The 12,959-nt window shown below is 41.9% G+C and overlaps 2 protein-coding genes across 11 annotated transcripts in view; one reads left to right on the top strand and one right to left on the bottom strand.

Annotated features, from left to right (window-relative positions):
- Positions 1-12,959, bottom strand: part of RBFOX3 (RNA binding fox-1 homolog 3) — a 983,769-nt gene that overhangs the window by 54,877 nt on the left and 915,933 nt on the right. The window lies entirely within an intron of this gene.
- LOC122726792 (60S ribosomal protein L18-like) lies at positions 393-1,014 on the top strand. The gene has a single exon (XM_043964764.1). It carries the CDS (start codon positions 408-410, stop codon positions 972-974), a length of 567 nt encoding a protein of 188 aa, XP_043820699.1. The 5' UTR covers positions 393-407; the 3' UTR covers positions 975-1,014.

Genomic DNA, 12,959 nt, shown 5'->3' with positions numbered 1-12,959 from the left:
AGTCACTCAACCCTCATTGTCCCACCAAAAAAAAAAAAGTACATGGTGGGGAGGGAGGCACAAAGAGAGTGTAAAAGTGAGGGGGTGGGGACAGACTATGAAGGGCTCTACACACCAAACAGAGGATTGTGTATTTGATCCTGGAGGTGATTAGGGAGCCACTGGAATTTATTGAGTAGGAGATCGATATGAACCTCCCATGCTTTGGGAAAACCATTTTAGCATCTGAATGGAGGATGGATTGAAGTGGTGGGAGAATCTAGGCAGGCAGACCCACAATCAGGCATAAGGAGATGAGGGCCTGTATTAGGGTGGTATCAGTATCAGAAGAGAGAAGGGGGCTTCCCAACCTGCCCCGCGGCCCGTCGGTCTTTCCTGGTTGGGCCGGTCTTCGGTAGGGCGCCAGCATGGGAGTCGACACTCGCCATAACAAGGACCGGAAAGTCCGGCGCAAGGAGCCCAAGAGCCAGGACATCTACCTGCGGCTGTTGGTGAAGCTCTACCGGTTCCTGGCCCGAAGAACCAACTCAACTTTCAACAAGGTTGTGCTGAAAAGGCTGTTCATGAGCCGGACCAACCGGCCCCCCCTGTCCCTGTCCCGAATGATCAGGAAGATGAAACTGCCGGGCAGGGAAAACAAGACAGCTGTGGTTGTTGGGACCGTGACCGATGATGTGAGGATCCAGGATGTCCCCAAGCTGAAGGTGTGTGCTCTTCGTGTTACTAGCAATGCCCGGAATCGCATCCTCAAGGCTGGTGGGAAGATCCTCACCTTTGACCAGCTGGCCATGAGCTCACCCAAGGGCAAGGGCACTGTCCTGCTGTCTGGTCCCCGCAAGGGCCGCGAGGTATACAGGCATTTTGGGAAGGCACCTGGCACTCCCCACAGCCACACTAAACCATATGTCCGATCCAAGGGCCGAAAGTTCGAACGTGCCAGGGGCTGCCGTGCTAGCCGAGGCTACAAAAACTAATTCCCCTCCTCCTTGTTACATTAAAGATTTTTGACAACAACAAAAAAAAAAAAAAGAAGAGAGAAGGGGGAATGTTTGGGAGATGTTGCTGGATTCTGAGTGACCCTCTTTGGTTGTTCTCCACATTATTAGCAGCTAGATGGTATAGTGGTTGGATCTTCAGGCCCGGAGTCAGGAAGATCTGAGTTCAAATCTAGACTCAGATTTATGTGACAAACTTCTGTTTGTCTCAATTTTCTCAATTATAAAATGGGGATAATAACAGCACCTACCTCATAGGGTGGTTGTGAGGATCAAATGAGGCATTATCTGTAAAGTGCCTGGCATGCAGTAGGTACTTAATAAATGCTTATTCCCTTGTGTCATATCTACAAATTTTGTAAGTTTAAATATATGCATGGGTTTTTTCTCTACTCTCACCTCAGTCAGTGTAGTCATAGGATATAATCACAGAGAGTAAAGTTAATGTGTTAACAAGGGGTTGAAACTCTTCATCTCTTGAGGAGAAGGAGGAGGGCTTTTCTTTTCTCCCCTGATTCTCAATGGTTAGGTGTCTAGCAGTGGAGCTATTGCCTAGGAGTCAAAGAGAATATGAGACTCGGTTGATGGAATAGATGCACACTCTGTAGTTGCTCATGTCTAGAACTAGTTTCAAAGAGTGGTGTTTCTGGCAGCAGAGAAAAGGAGCTGGCTATGGACTTAAGAGAGAGCTAGCTCTGGCAAGGGAGAGTTGACAGAGAGGATTGCACAAGGATGAGAAAGACTTTGAGGCCTCATTGTTCTGGAGATATTGTCTTGACCTTTCCCTACATGTGTGCTACATTGTACTCCAAGCTTGTGCTCACTCTGCCCATGGATAATAAGTATATTTGTAAGAGGGTCTGCCTCAGCTTTCTGAGGGAGTTGGGTAGGAATTTTCTTGTAGCTACTTTTCGTACTATTCCTTTTTAGAAAATGCCTTGACTGAGTTAATTGTGGAAAGTAGTTGTCATTATGCAAATTAAAGTGGCTAAAATACTGATGCTCTTTCACCTAGAGATTCCTCTGCTAGGCCAAGGAAGTCACTGATAAATAGAAGGCCTCCATAATATACCAAAAATATTTTATAGCATCACTTTGGTGGTAGCAAAGAACTGGAAATAAAAAATAGATCCTCATCATTTGGGAAGATATATGAGAAGACACCTTTCCTGAACTCTCTGCAGAGGTGAGGCAGGGATAGTCATCTAAGGATTTGGAATATTACATATATTATCAGATTTTTTGGGAAAGATTGAATAAATTTTGTTGATTTTTTTTTCTCATTCTGGAAATTTAGGCTGGCTATGGACAAAACTAATTATTCAGTAAGATTTAATTGATATCAATGCAAATTTATTTTTAAAAAAGAAGAAAAAATTAATTGTGTTAAGGAGAAGCACATCAATAACTGCTTATGAGCTCTAGCCTGCCTTAGAGACATGTTAAATGACATAGAGCTAAGTGTAGATGCCATATGCAGTCCACTAGAGACACTTCCAAGCTGACACTTTGTTTCTCCTCTCTGGGCCTCAATTTCTTAATTTGCAGAATGAAAGGTTGGACTGTTTGATTTCTAAGATCCCTTCTAACCCCAATATTATGTGTCTATAATATGGATCTACAGAGGGAGCAAGGACTTTTCTCTAACAGTCACCCTGACTTCTACCTCGATTCCCTACCCCTTTTCCTTCTTTCCTTCCCTTCTTTAGGAGTGAGTCTCCTGGGGGCAGATAGGTGGTGCAGTGGATAAAGTACGGCCCTGGAGTCAGGAGTACCTGAGTTCAAATCCGGCCTCAGATACTTAACACTTACTAGCTGTATGACCCTGGGCAAGTCACTTAACCCCAATTGCCTCACTAAAAAAAAATAAAAGTGTGAGTCTCCTTATCTTGCCAGAATGGAGTACAGTGACCATTCATGGACCCAATCCCACTATTGATAGTTATGGAACCTCTGACTTGCGGCAGTTATGATTCTGGACAAGTTCACTCTCCTTTGGACAGCCTGATGGTCTCCTACTCTCAGGGACCCACCATATTGATACTGGACCTTAATATGGATAAATCAGTAGGACTTAGCTCCACTGTATCTCACAACTCCCGAGCTCAAGCAATCCTTTGGTCTCTGCCTCCTCTGGTAGCAGGGATTACAGGCTTGCACCACCATGTCTACATCACCCTGGTTATTTTCCATCCTGAAAATGAGATTGTCCTAGACACTCTTCCCTGCTTTCAGTGTCTAAGTTCCTGTCTCCCTCAGGTCTCACAATCTGCCCAGACAATTAGGTTAATTGCATTTCAGGCCCCCTGGTTCCTTAGGAAGGTAGCAGATTGCAGTCCCGTGTTCCCACTCAAGGCTGAAGAGGAATGAGGCGATGGGAGGGGGGGCAACGGCAGGCAAGTAAGTTCAGGCCTTTTTTTTCCTGTCTCCTTTGGGTAAGTCTGACTTCCAGGTGAGAAAGTCAGGCCAACTGGCAGGTATGTCAGGGAAGGCGATAGCAGTAAAGAGTATGTGCAGGATGAGATTTTGCCTCCCAGTCTCCTAGAACACAGCTTTTTCATAGCTCCCCACAGGCCCAGTGAAACAATGGGAATGCTGAGACTGCGGTCTAGTCTCAGCTCCACCTCTCAGGGTTACAGGATTCAAAGTGGGAGAGTTCCCTAGAAATCCCCCATCCACCAGTTTTATAAATGAGAGACCTGAAGCCCAGAGAAAGGTAGGAGACTTTTCTCTTTTTGAAAAGTCAATAGTAAGAAGCAGAAGTGGGAATTAACCCAGGTATCCCGACTAAATTCAGTGCTCCGAGCTGTCCCCTCACTAACTGTGCAGCCTTCATCTCTCTGGGTCTTGGTTTTTTTCATCTGCAAAGTGAGGGGAAGGACCAGATAATTTCCAAGTTTCTTTCCAGCTCTGACATTCTATCCATGACATAGACAAGAATGGAGCATTGGGCCAGGTAGGCATTTCCAGACCAAACCCATGTGCACTTATGTTTATGACAACCAAGGACTAAAAGAGGGGTCAGTCTCTTTTTCCAGAGTATGTTCAGATAGTCTACTACTACTACTAATCACAGGAAAGTGAAGTTTAGGGGAAGAGAAGAAGTGGGGAAAAGGCTAGATTATTTTGGAGGAATGAAGATTTTTTTTAAAGCATGATGATATATTTTATATCAAGACTAAAGCCCAAACATCTACTATTGTTCATAGTGAATTCATGAGTCAGAACGTTTTATATAGTCCTATTGTCAAGACAAATTACCTTTTTTTGTTTTACATAATTCATTTCGCCTTGATGGAAAGTATTATTGTCCATGAATAAATGAATGAATGTTTGAATTCCTGCAATTGTGTTTGCATTACTTCCTAGCTAAGATATTAGCTGCAACAAATAGAATTATAATAGCCTGCTATGGCTTATAGGGGTCTTAGAGATCATCTAATCTAATGAGTCTTTATTTTACAGAGGAAGAAATTGTGATCCAGATGAGGAAGTGACTTACTGAAGGTCACAGAGCCAGTTACCCTGACCTCCTGACCCCTAGTCTATTACTCTTTATATAGTTAGCTAATGGAGGGGAGTGATGACATGAATAATCCAAGTCAGTGAATAATACAAAAGTCCTATCAGAATCAGAGTTTCATGATGGGATTTTTCCTTTCTATCCTTTATAAAATCATTTGGTTTGATAGTCAAATGAGTTTAAACAGCATGAGAAGTGGTCCAGAAAAATATTGGGTGGAAAGGGGGAGTTTGGGATTAAATAGATCATCATAGAGTAACTGAGAGGTAACTAACCATACAGGGTGTCCCAAAAGTCTTAGTGCTGTTAGAATTTAATAATTTATGCTTTAACAGCTTAAAACTGTACCAAGACTTTGGCACTCTATATTTCTATTTATATTCTCCTGAAAAATAAAAAAAAATACATATCTGAGGATCAACAGAGATCTGAGAGGTGAGAGGGCTTTGGGTCTGTTTTTCCAAGTGCTAAAAGGTCCTAAGACATTAAGACTTTGTTTGGTACATGTCTGGGTATGAGAGCACAAGTTAGATTACTAGGAGGTCAGGGAGATAGATGCTTCTAGTACAAATGAAATCCAGCAGGGGACTTGTCCAAACAGGCTTCTTTTCTCCTTGATTCAGTAGTTCTCCAGGCTGTGGATCATACTGTTGGCTCTTTTTTTTTGGGGGGGGGGAGCTGCAGCTCATAAAGCTATAGCCAAAAGGAGATAGCGATGCCCTGGTCAGGGTAGACCACCTTGGAAATTGAAACTCAAGCTAGTTAGAGGGTGAGTCACAGAAGCTGAATCCCTGCCATCATCTTACCCTGCCCTCACACTATCTTGCCCTTCTCCTAAACATATACGAGAGCTATTATGAATTATAAATGATAAGACTTGACAAGATAGTGGATAGTGGATTGACTGTGAGCTTAGGTGACTAGGAGAATGGTGGGGCTCTCAATAGTAATAAGAAAGATAGTAAGAAAGGAGATTTTTTTGAAAGTCAATGAGTGGCAGCTAGGTGGCGCTGTGGATAAAGCACCGGCCCTGGATTCAGGAGGACCTGAGTTCAAATGTGACCTCAGACACTTGACACAAGCTAGCTGTGTGATCCTGGGTAAGTCACTTAACTCTCATTGCCCCGACCCCTCTCCCCAAAAAATATAAAAAAAGAAAGTCAATGAGTTCTTCTTTTGAGCATGTTGAATTTGAGACACTTATTGAACATTTGATTCAAGATATCCAAAAATGGAGCTCAGGAAAGAGATTTGGAAAGGATATATAAACCTAGGAAATCATCTTCATAGAGATGATAATTGAGCCCATGTAAGCTAATGAGATCTCCAAATGAAATAGTATAGAAAAAAGAGAAAGCCCAGGTCAGAGCTATAGGAGCCAATCCCAGTTAGGGGCATTACCTGGATGAAGATCCTGCAAAGGAGGTTGAGGAGTAGTCACATTGCTAGAAGAAACAGGAGAGAGTAGTGTCATGAAAGCTTAAGAAGCTAGAATATTTAGGAAGAGATGGTAACGAACAACATCAAATGCTGCAAAGAGGTGGAGAAGGATAAGAATTGAGAAAAGGCCATTAGATTAGGCAATTAAGAGGCCACTGGTAATTTTGGAGAGAGCTATTTCAGTTGAATGATGAGGTCAGAAGCCAGACTGCAGAAAGTTTACAAGCAAGTAAGAGGAGAGGAGAAATACCTATTGTAGACAGCTTTCTCAAGGAATTTAGCTAAGGAGAAGAATGATATTGGACAATTGCTAGTGGGAATGGCCAGATCAAACAAGGCTGGTATTTTTTTAAAGGATGGAGGCAATGAAAACTATCTCTACATGTAACTGGAAAATAATAAAATATTTTATTTTAAAAAAAAAGGTAAAAAAGATGTAGGCGACACGGGAGTGTTTTTAGGCAGGAGAGAAGGAACCAGTAAATAGGGAGAGTTTAAAGGATAGAGGATAGGGACAATAATGGAGACAATCTCCTGAGGAAGGTAGAGGAAAGTATGGAATCAAGGGTGCATGTAGATTGTCTTGTCAGGGAGAAGAACTTTTTATTTATAAGAGACAAGAGTGAAGGAGGATATAGTAAAAGGAGATGTCTTACTGATGTGAGATGAGGGGAGGGGTAGAAAAGGGAGCCCTAGGAAAAGGTCTTGAGGGGAGATGAAAAGGTTTGGAATAGCATCATGGTGGATGGGATAGAGTCTTTTTTTTTTTTTTAAGTGAGGCAATTGGGGTTAAGTGACTTGCCCAGGGTCACACAGCTAGTAAGTGTTAAGTGTCTGAGGCCAGATTTGAACTCAGGTCCTCCTGACTCCAGGGCCAGTGCTCTATCTACTGTGCCACCTAGCTGCCCCTAGAGAGTCTTTTAGGAAAGTGTAAAAGGACTGTTTGGGAGAAGGGGCAAGGGACTTTAGAGTACAGTGGAGAGTTGAAATGATTCGCCAAGAGGCATGACCTGTTAAAAAAATTCAGAGGAGATACGTAGGGACCAGGGAGGAAAATGCTTCAGAAGCCATCCTTGGAAGAATGGGAGATGCATAAAAATGAAATTCCAAAGATGCAAAGGGATAAAAATTCAATGAATAGGAAAAATAGAATTGTCTGAAAACACCAATGTGGATATACAGGAAACTCATCAACCAACTTGGATTTAAAAAATAAATGATAAAAATAGAAGCAAGTCCAGGTAACTGGATGAAGATATTTCCTTGTGTGAGTACATTGCTGGCTCTTCTAACAAAAATAAAAAGAAAAATAGAAAATCCACAAAAACAAAGCATTAACATGATCTTATCCCCCATTTGTCTGTTTAAACAGACTAAAATAAAAAATAGGGTAATTAGGGAGTTTAAAAGGTCCATTTGAAAAAATTTAAAGGGAAAACACCAGGCAATTCAGCAGTACTTAAGATTTAAAGGGTTAGGGTAGGGGAAATTTCTTACCCAACCGAAAGATCAGAAGATTGAGGGTTCGAATCCCTTCGTGGTCGCCATCTGTTAAGGGCTAAAATTCTAGCTAAACCGTCTAAAATATCTAGTGAGTGGTCGCCAATAAATTATAAGCTTTAGCAAGAGTTAGACTTTTAAGCATTTATTAAGGAGAATAAGAATTTGATAAAGAGAGAAGAAAGGCCTAGATTCCTATCTATTAAAGGGAGAGCACATTTCTAGCTCCGCTCTCCACCAGAGTCCAAAGGAAAGAGAGTGAGACTGAGTGCCAGTCTCTTCCTTCCTCCTCCCGCTAGCCTGCGTCACTTCCTGACACCAAAGAAAAGACTCCTGGTCTTGCCCTCAAAGACCTTCGTTTCATGGGCGGAACTCTTCTACAGTAAGTCTCCAGCAGGTGGCGTCATTCCAATCGTTACAGTTGTTTAGTCATTTCAGTTGTATCTGACTCTTCATGATCCCATTTGGAGTTTTCTTGGCAAGAACAACAACAAATTTTTAAAAATAAACTGTGAGAGAAAAAGGAAGATTAAAGTAGGGTTAAGACCTTTGCTTGGGATGGATGGGATGGTAATTGACAACAGAGAGAAGTCAGGGAGTTGATAAATTTGTTATTGTTCAATCATGTCCAGCTCTCCCCATGACCAAATTTGGGGTTTTCTTGGCAAAGGTACTGGAGTGGTTTGCCATTTCCTTCTCCAGCTCATTTTACAGATAAGAACTAAGGCAAACAGAGTGAAGTGACTTGCCCAGGGTCACACAGCTAGTAAATGTCTGAGGCTGGATTTGAACTCATGAAGATGAATTTTCCTGATTCCAAGCCCAGTGCTCTATCCACTGTGTCACCTAGATGCCACAGTTGATAAGTACGGAGATAGTAAAAGAAGAGTTAGCTACTGTTAATGAATTCGAGTCATCTGGCCCAGAAGAACTACATCTTTATTTGCTAAAAGAATTGGCAGATGTGACTGTTGAGCTATTGTGAGTAATAATTGAAAGATAAAGGAAATCAGAATAGTAGGACAGATTTTCAATAAAGGAAAGAGAGTCTGAAAAAGTACAAGGCAATGATTCACTTTTTGGGAAAATTATAGCATGGCTCATAGAAGACGTAGTGGGCAAATACTAGAAAGTGAAGTAGTGATTACAGAGAGATAGCCTATCTTCATCAAGAATAGGTCATGCCAGACTAACTTAATTTTCTTTTCTGATCGTATTACTAAACTGGTAGATGAGGGATAGGACATGGATATAATTGATTCAGATTTTAACAAAGCTTTTCCTCCCTTTATTATTTATTTATTTTAATAAATATTTATGCTCTCTACCAGTTCTTCCCACTTCCAGCTGAATAATCAAAACAAAACAAAACAAAAACCTTTCAAGAAACATGTATAGCCAAGTAAAACAAATCCCCAGGTTGGGGATGTCTAAAAATAGCATGGATCATTTTGGATTTTAAGTCCATCACTCCTCTGCCTGGAGGTGGGTGGTGTGATTCATCCTCAGTTCTCTGGGCTCATGGCTTATGATTAAATTAATCAGAATTCTAAAGTCTTTCAGAGATATTTTTCTATAATGTTGTTGTCATTATGTAAATTGTTCTCCTAGTTCTGCTCACTTCATTCTGCATCAGATCACAAAGGTCTTCCTAGTTTCTTCTGAAATGTTTCATTGTTTCTTTCTTTTTTTTTTTTTTGGTGGGGCAATGAGGGGTTAAGTGACTTGCCCAAGGGTCACACAGCTAGTAAGTGCCAAGTGTCTGAGGCTGGATTTGAACTCAGGTCCTCCTGAATCCAGGGCTGGTGCTGTATCCATTGCACCACCAAGCTTCCCTCTCATTCTATTACATTCATATACTACAATTTTTTTAGCCTTTCCTCAGTAGGTGGGTACGCCTTTAGTTTCTAGTTGTTGGCTACTATGAAAAGAGCTGCTATAAATATTTTTGTACATATGGAACCCTTTCCTATTTCTTTGATCTTTTTGGGGGTATATAGGCCTCATTGTTGTACAGTTTGGCCAAAGAGTATGCACAGTTTATAAGTTTTGGGGGCATCGTTCCAAATTTAACAAAATTTTTGATAAAACATTTCATATTGTTCTTATGGAGATTAAATCAATAATCAATCCAATGGATTCAGAACTGTTTGGATTGAAGAATGAATATTTGGAAATCTATACTTTGCACCTGTGAACAGGATGCAGACCACTTCCCAGGTTGAGTTATCATCTCTAATCTACCATGCCTTTAACTCAAGCTGCAATCTCCCTCAGCCTCCTCCCCACTTTGATTGGAGGGCGAGAGTGTGGAGTCCCAAGCTCCTCCCAATGCTGTCCTTTATAGAGGGCAGAAACTGGACTCTCAGCCCACTCTTATGGAATAAGGTATCCTTACACTGGGTACCCTCACCCCACTTTCCTATTTTGTGTGTTTTCTGCTCCTTGAGGGCAGAGATTATCTCTCTTTTTATTAATCATTTCCCCAACACTTATAGTACCTGGCACATAGGAGGCATTTAATAAATGTTTATTGGACTAGATTGGAAATGATTCAATGTCAAAATGGCACGAAGTCTCCAGTGAAGTATAACAGGGATCCATATTTGGTCCTGTGCTATTTAACATCTTTATCAATGACTTAGAAAAAGGCACAGATTGTGTGTTCATTAAATTTGCAGATGAACAAAACTGGGAGGGATGGTTACATAGTTAATGATAGAGTAAAGATCCAGAAGGATCTTGACAGGCTAGAGCACTGAGTTGAGTTCAATCCAATAGAGATAAATGTAAAATATTGCACTTGGGTCCAAAAAACAACTCTGTAAATATAAGATGGGCATGGTATTGACAGATATTCTTCTAAAAAAGGTCTGTATTTTTTTTTTTGTTTGTTTTTTAGTGAGGCAATTGGGGTTAAGTGACTTGCCCAGGGTCACACAGCTAGTAAGTGTTAAGTGTCTGAGGCCGGATTTGAACTCAGGTACTCCTGACTCCAGGGCTGGTGTTCTATCCACTGCGCCACCTAGCTGCCCCTGTATTTTTTTTTAAAGCAGATTACCAGTTCACATATGAGTCAGCAGTGTGATGGTAGCTAAAAATACTGAATGTCATCTTGGGCTGCTTTGAGAAGGGTATAGCTTCCAGGAACAGGGATATGACAATCCTACTGTATTCTGCATTCATTAGACCTCATCTAAAATATTATAGTTGATTCTGAGATCCAAGGTTTAAGAAGGATTGATAAACTGGGGAATGTTAAGAAGAGCTGGTGAAGGGCTTGAGACCATGTCATATGGGGATCAGCTGAAGGAAGTAGGCATATCTAGTCTGGTAAAGGGAAGACCCAGGGGGAGAAACGATAATTTGGTTCAAGTATATAAAGACTTTTTCTGTTTGATCTCATAGGACAGAATCTGGAGCGATGAGTGGATGTTACATAGAAGCAAATTTAGACTTCTTGCCAGGAAAAAGCTGCCTCCCTAGGTGGTGGAGGTCTTTGAGCAGAGCATAGATGGCTACCTTTTGGAGTATCTTATAAGTGTAGATTCCTTTCCCATAAGAGGTGGACTACAATGGCTGCTGAGATCCCTTCCAAATCTCAAATTCTGTGATTCTGTCCATACCTTAGGTTTCTTGGAGCTGGAAGTACCCAAGATCCCCACTGCCCCTGGTTACTATGCTACAGAAACCTAAGGCATATCCCCTTCTATGGGCAAACACAAGGTTCAGGAAGAGTACAGGGGACTGGAGAAAGAGTGAAGACAGTATGAGAACATTGGGTACATTGGGAATGAGAAAGTGGATTATTAGAAACCAAGAAAGGAAGGGAAATGAAAGATGGCATGTTAGGGAGGTGTGGAGGAGGGGGAAAGGAAAGGGAGGGCTGAGAGACTTGGGGGAGAGTATTCACCTGAGTGATTTGTTCCTCTTGCCCCATCTAATCCATTTTGTCCCTTGACAGCTGGTTTAATTTCTTTTATTAATTAGGGCTGTCAGTTGGCCTGTCACACTGAATATTATTTCATTCAGGGACCATTAGGTTCCCTTGTTCCACTGCCACCCTGCTCTGATAGGCCACTCCTCTTTTTCCCTTCCCTTTCTCTCTTTCCCTTCCTTTTCTCTCTGCTCGCTCCTTAATCTGAGGGATCCAACCCCCAGCCCACAGTCATGTGCTCAGCTACCTGGGAGCTTCAGGAGAGATTAGAAAATGGCCCTCCCCTCACCCCTCCTCATTTCCCACTCCCTTCTATTGAGGGAATAGGGGCTTCTCCTTTAAGGGGCTGAGAGATTTTCTTTTGTGTTTCTAGTTTCTAATATTAGTCAGAAGCAGCAAAAAAAAATCTCCATGGCTGAGGGCAGATATCTGAAGGTCCTGAAGTGATTTAGCTTAAAAAAGTTTCATTGATACCTCTTGTCTTGACATGGTTATTCTCCTACTCTCACCACCCCAATCCCTTCTACTCCCTTCCCTACATTGAACTTTGTCCTTGCAACAAAGGACAATTAAGAAAAAAAGACACAGAAATTTCTGACAATGTAAACAATATTCTGTCTCAGTAGTGAGTTATAGGAGGTATATTTTATTACCTCGGATTCAGGGACCTGGATTGTTTTTTTTCAGAGTTCAGCTTCCCTTTTGGGCATCTATTAATTTTCATGGTTGTAGTCATTGGGTAAACTGTTGTCTTGGTTTATTGGCACTTAGCACACTCATTCAGACTCATGGGCACAATCATCTCTAGTCAATCTTTTCTTGGCCTGAGGTAGGAGGAAACAGTGGCAGTTCTCAGCCCCTGGTAATGCTGTCCAATGACTTGGTGTCTTGACCTTTTGTTTAGCATACTCAGGACAGGAAGGAAGTATTTTTTTTGAGGCAATCAGGGTTAAGTGACTTGCCCAGTAAGTGTCCTGAGGCTGGAATTTGAACTTGGGTCCTCCTGACTCCAAGGCCTTTGCTATATCTACTCCTACCTACCTGCCCCAGAAGTCTTTAATGCAGCCACAGCCTGGGGTCAGAGGTGCCCAGCCCCTCTTCCTTCAATCTACCTTTTTTGGTTTGTTTTTTGCGGGGCAATGAGGGTTAAGTGACTTGCCCAGGGTCACCCAGCTAGTAAGTGTCAAGCATCTGAGGCCGGAATTGAACTCAGGTCCTCCTGAATCCAGGGACGGTGCTTTATCCATTGCACCACCTAGCTGCCCCCTCAGCCCCTCTTTCCCATACCCCAAAGTTTGTGATTACCAGTAGCAGCTGGAGGCAGACAGAAGTCAGACAGAAATCCCTGACTCTGTTATGTAGTAGCTACATGACCTTAAGCAAATTCCTTCAATCTTTTTGAGTTTGGTTTCTTCTGCAAAATGGATATAATAATATGTGTGGAAAGCACTTTGTGGAAAGCTCTCTACAGACTTCCAGACAAGAGGGCTGTCTGAACAACAGGCAGGCCACCCAACTTGCACATACCTACTCCAGCAAAACCCTGACATTTGCACTAGACCAA

Source organism: Dromiciops gliroides, chromosome 4 (assembly GCF_019393635.1).
Source record: "Dromiciops gliroides isolate mDroGli1 chromosome 4, mDroGli1.pri, whole genome shotgun sequence".
Lineage (NCBI taxonomy): Eukaryota > Metazoa > Chordata > Mammalia > Microbiotheria > Microbiotheriidae > Dromiciops > Dromiciops gliroides.
Note: the sequence above shows the minus strand (reverse complement) of the source record. Positions and strands in the feature narration are given on the sequence as shown.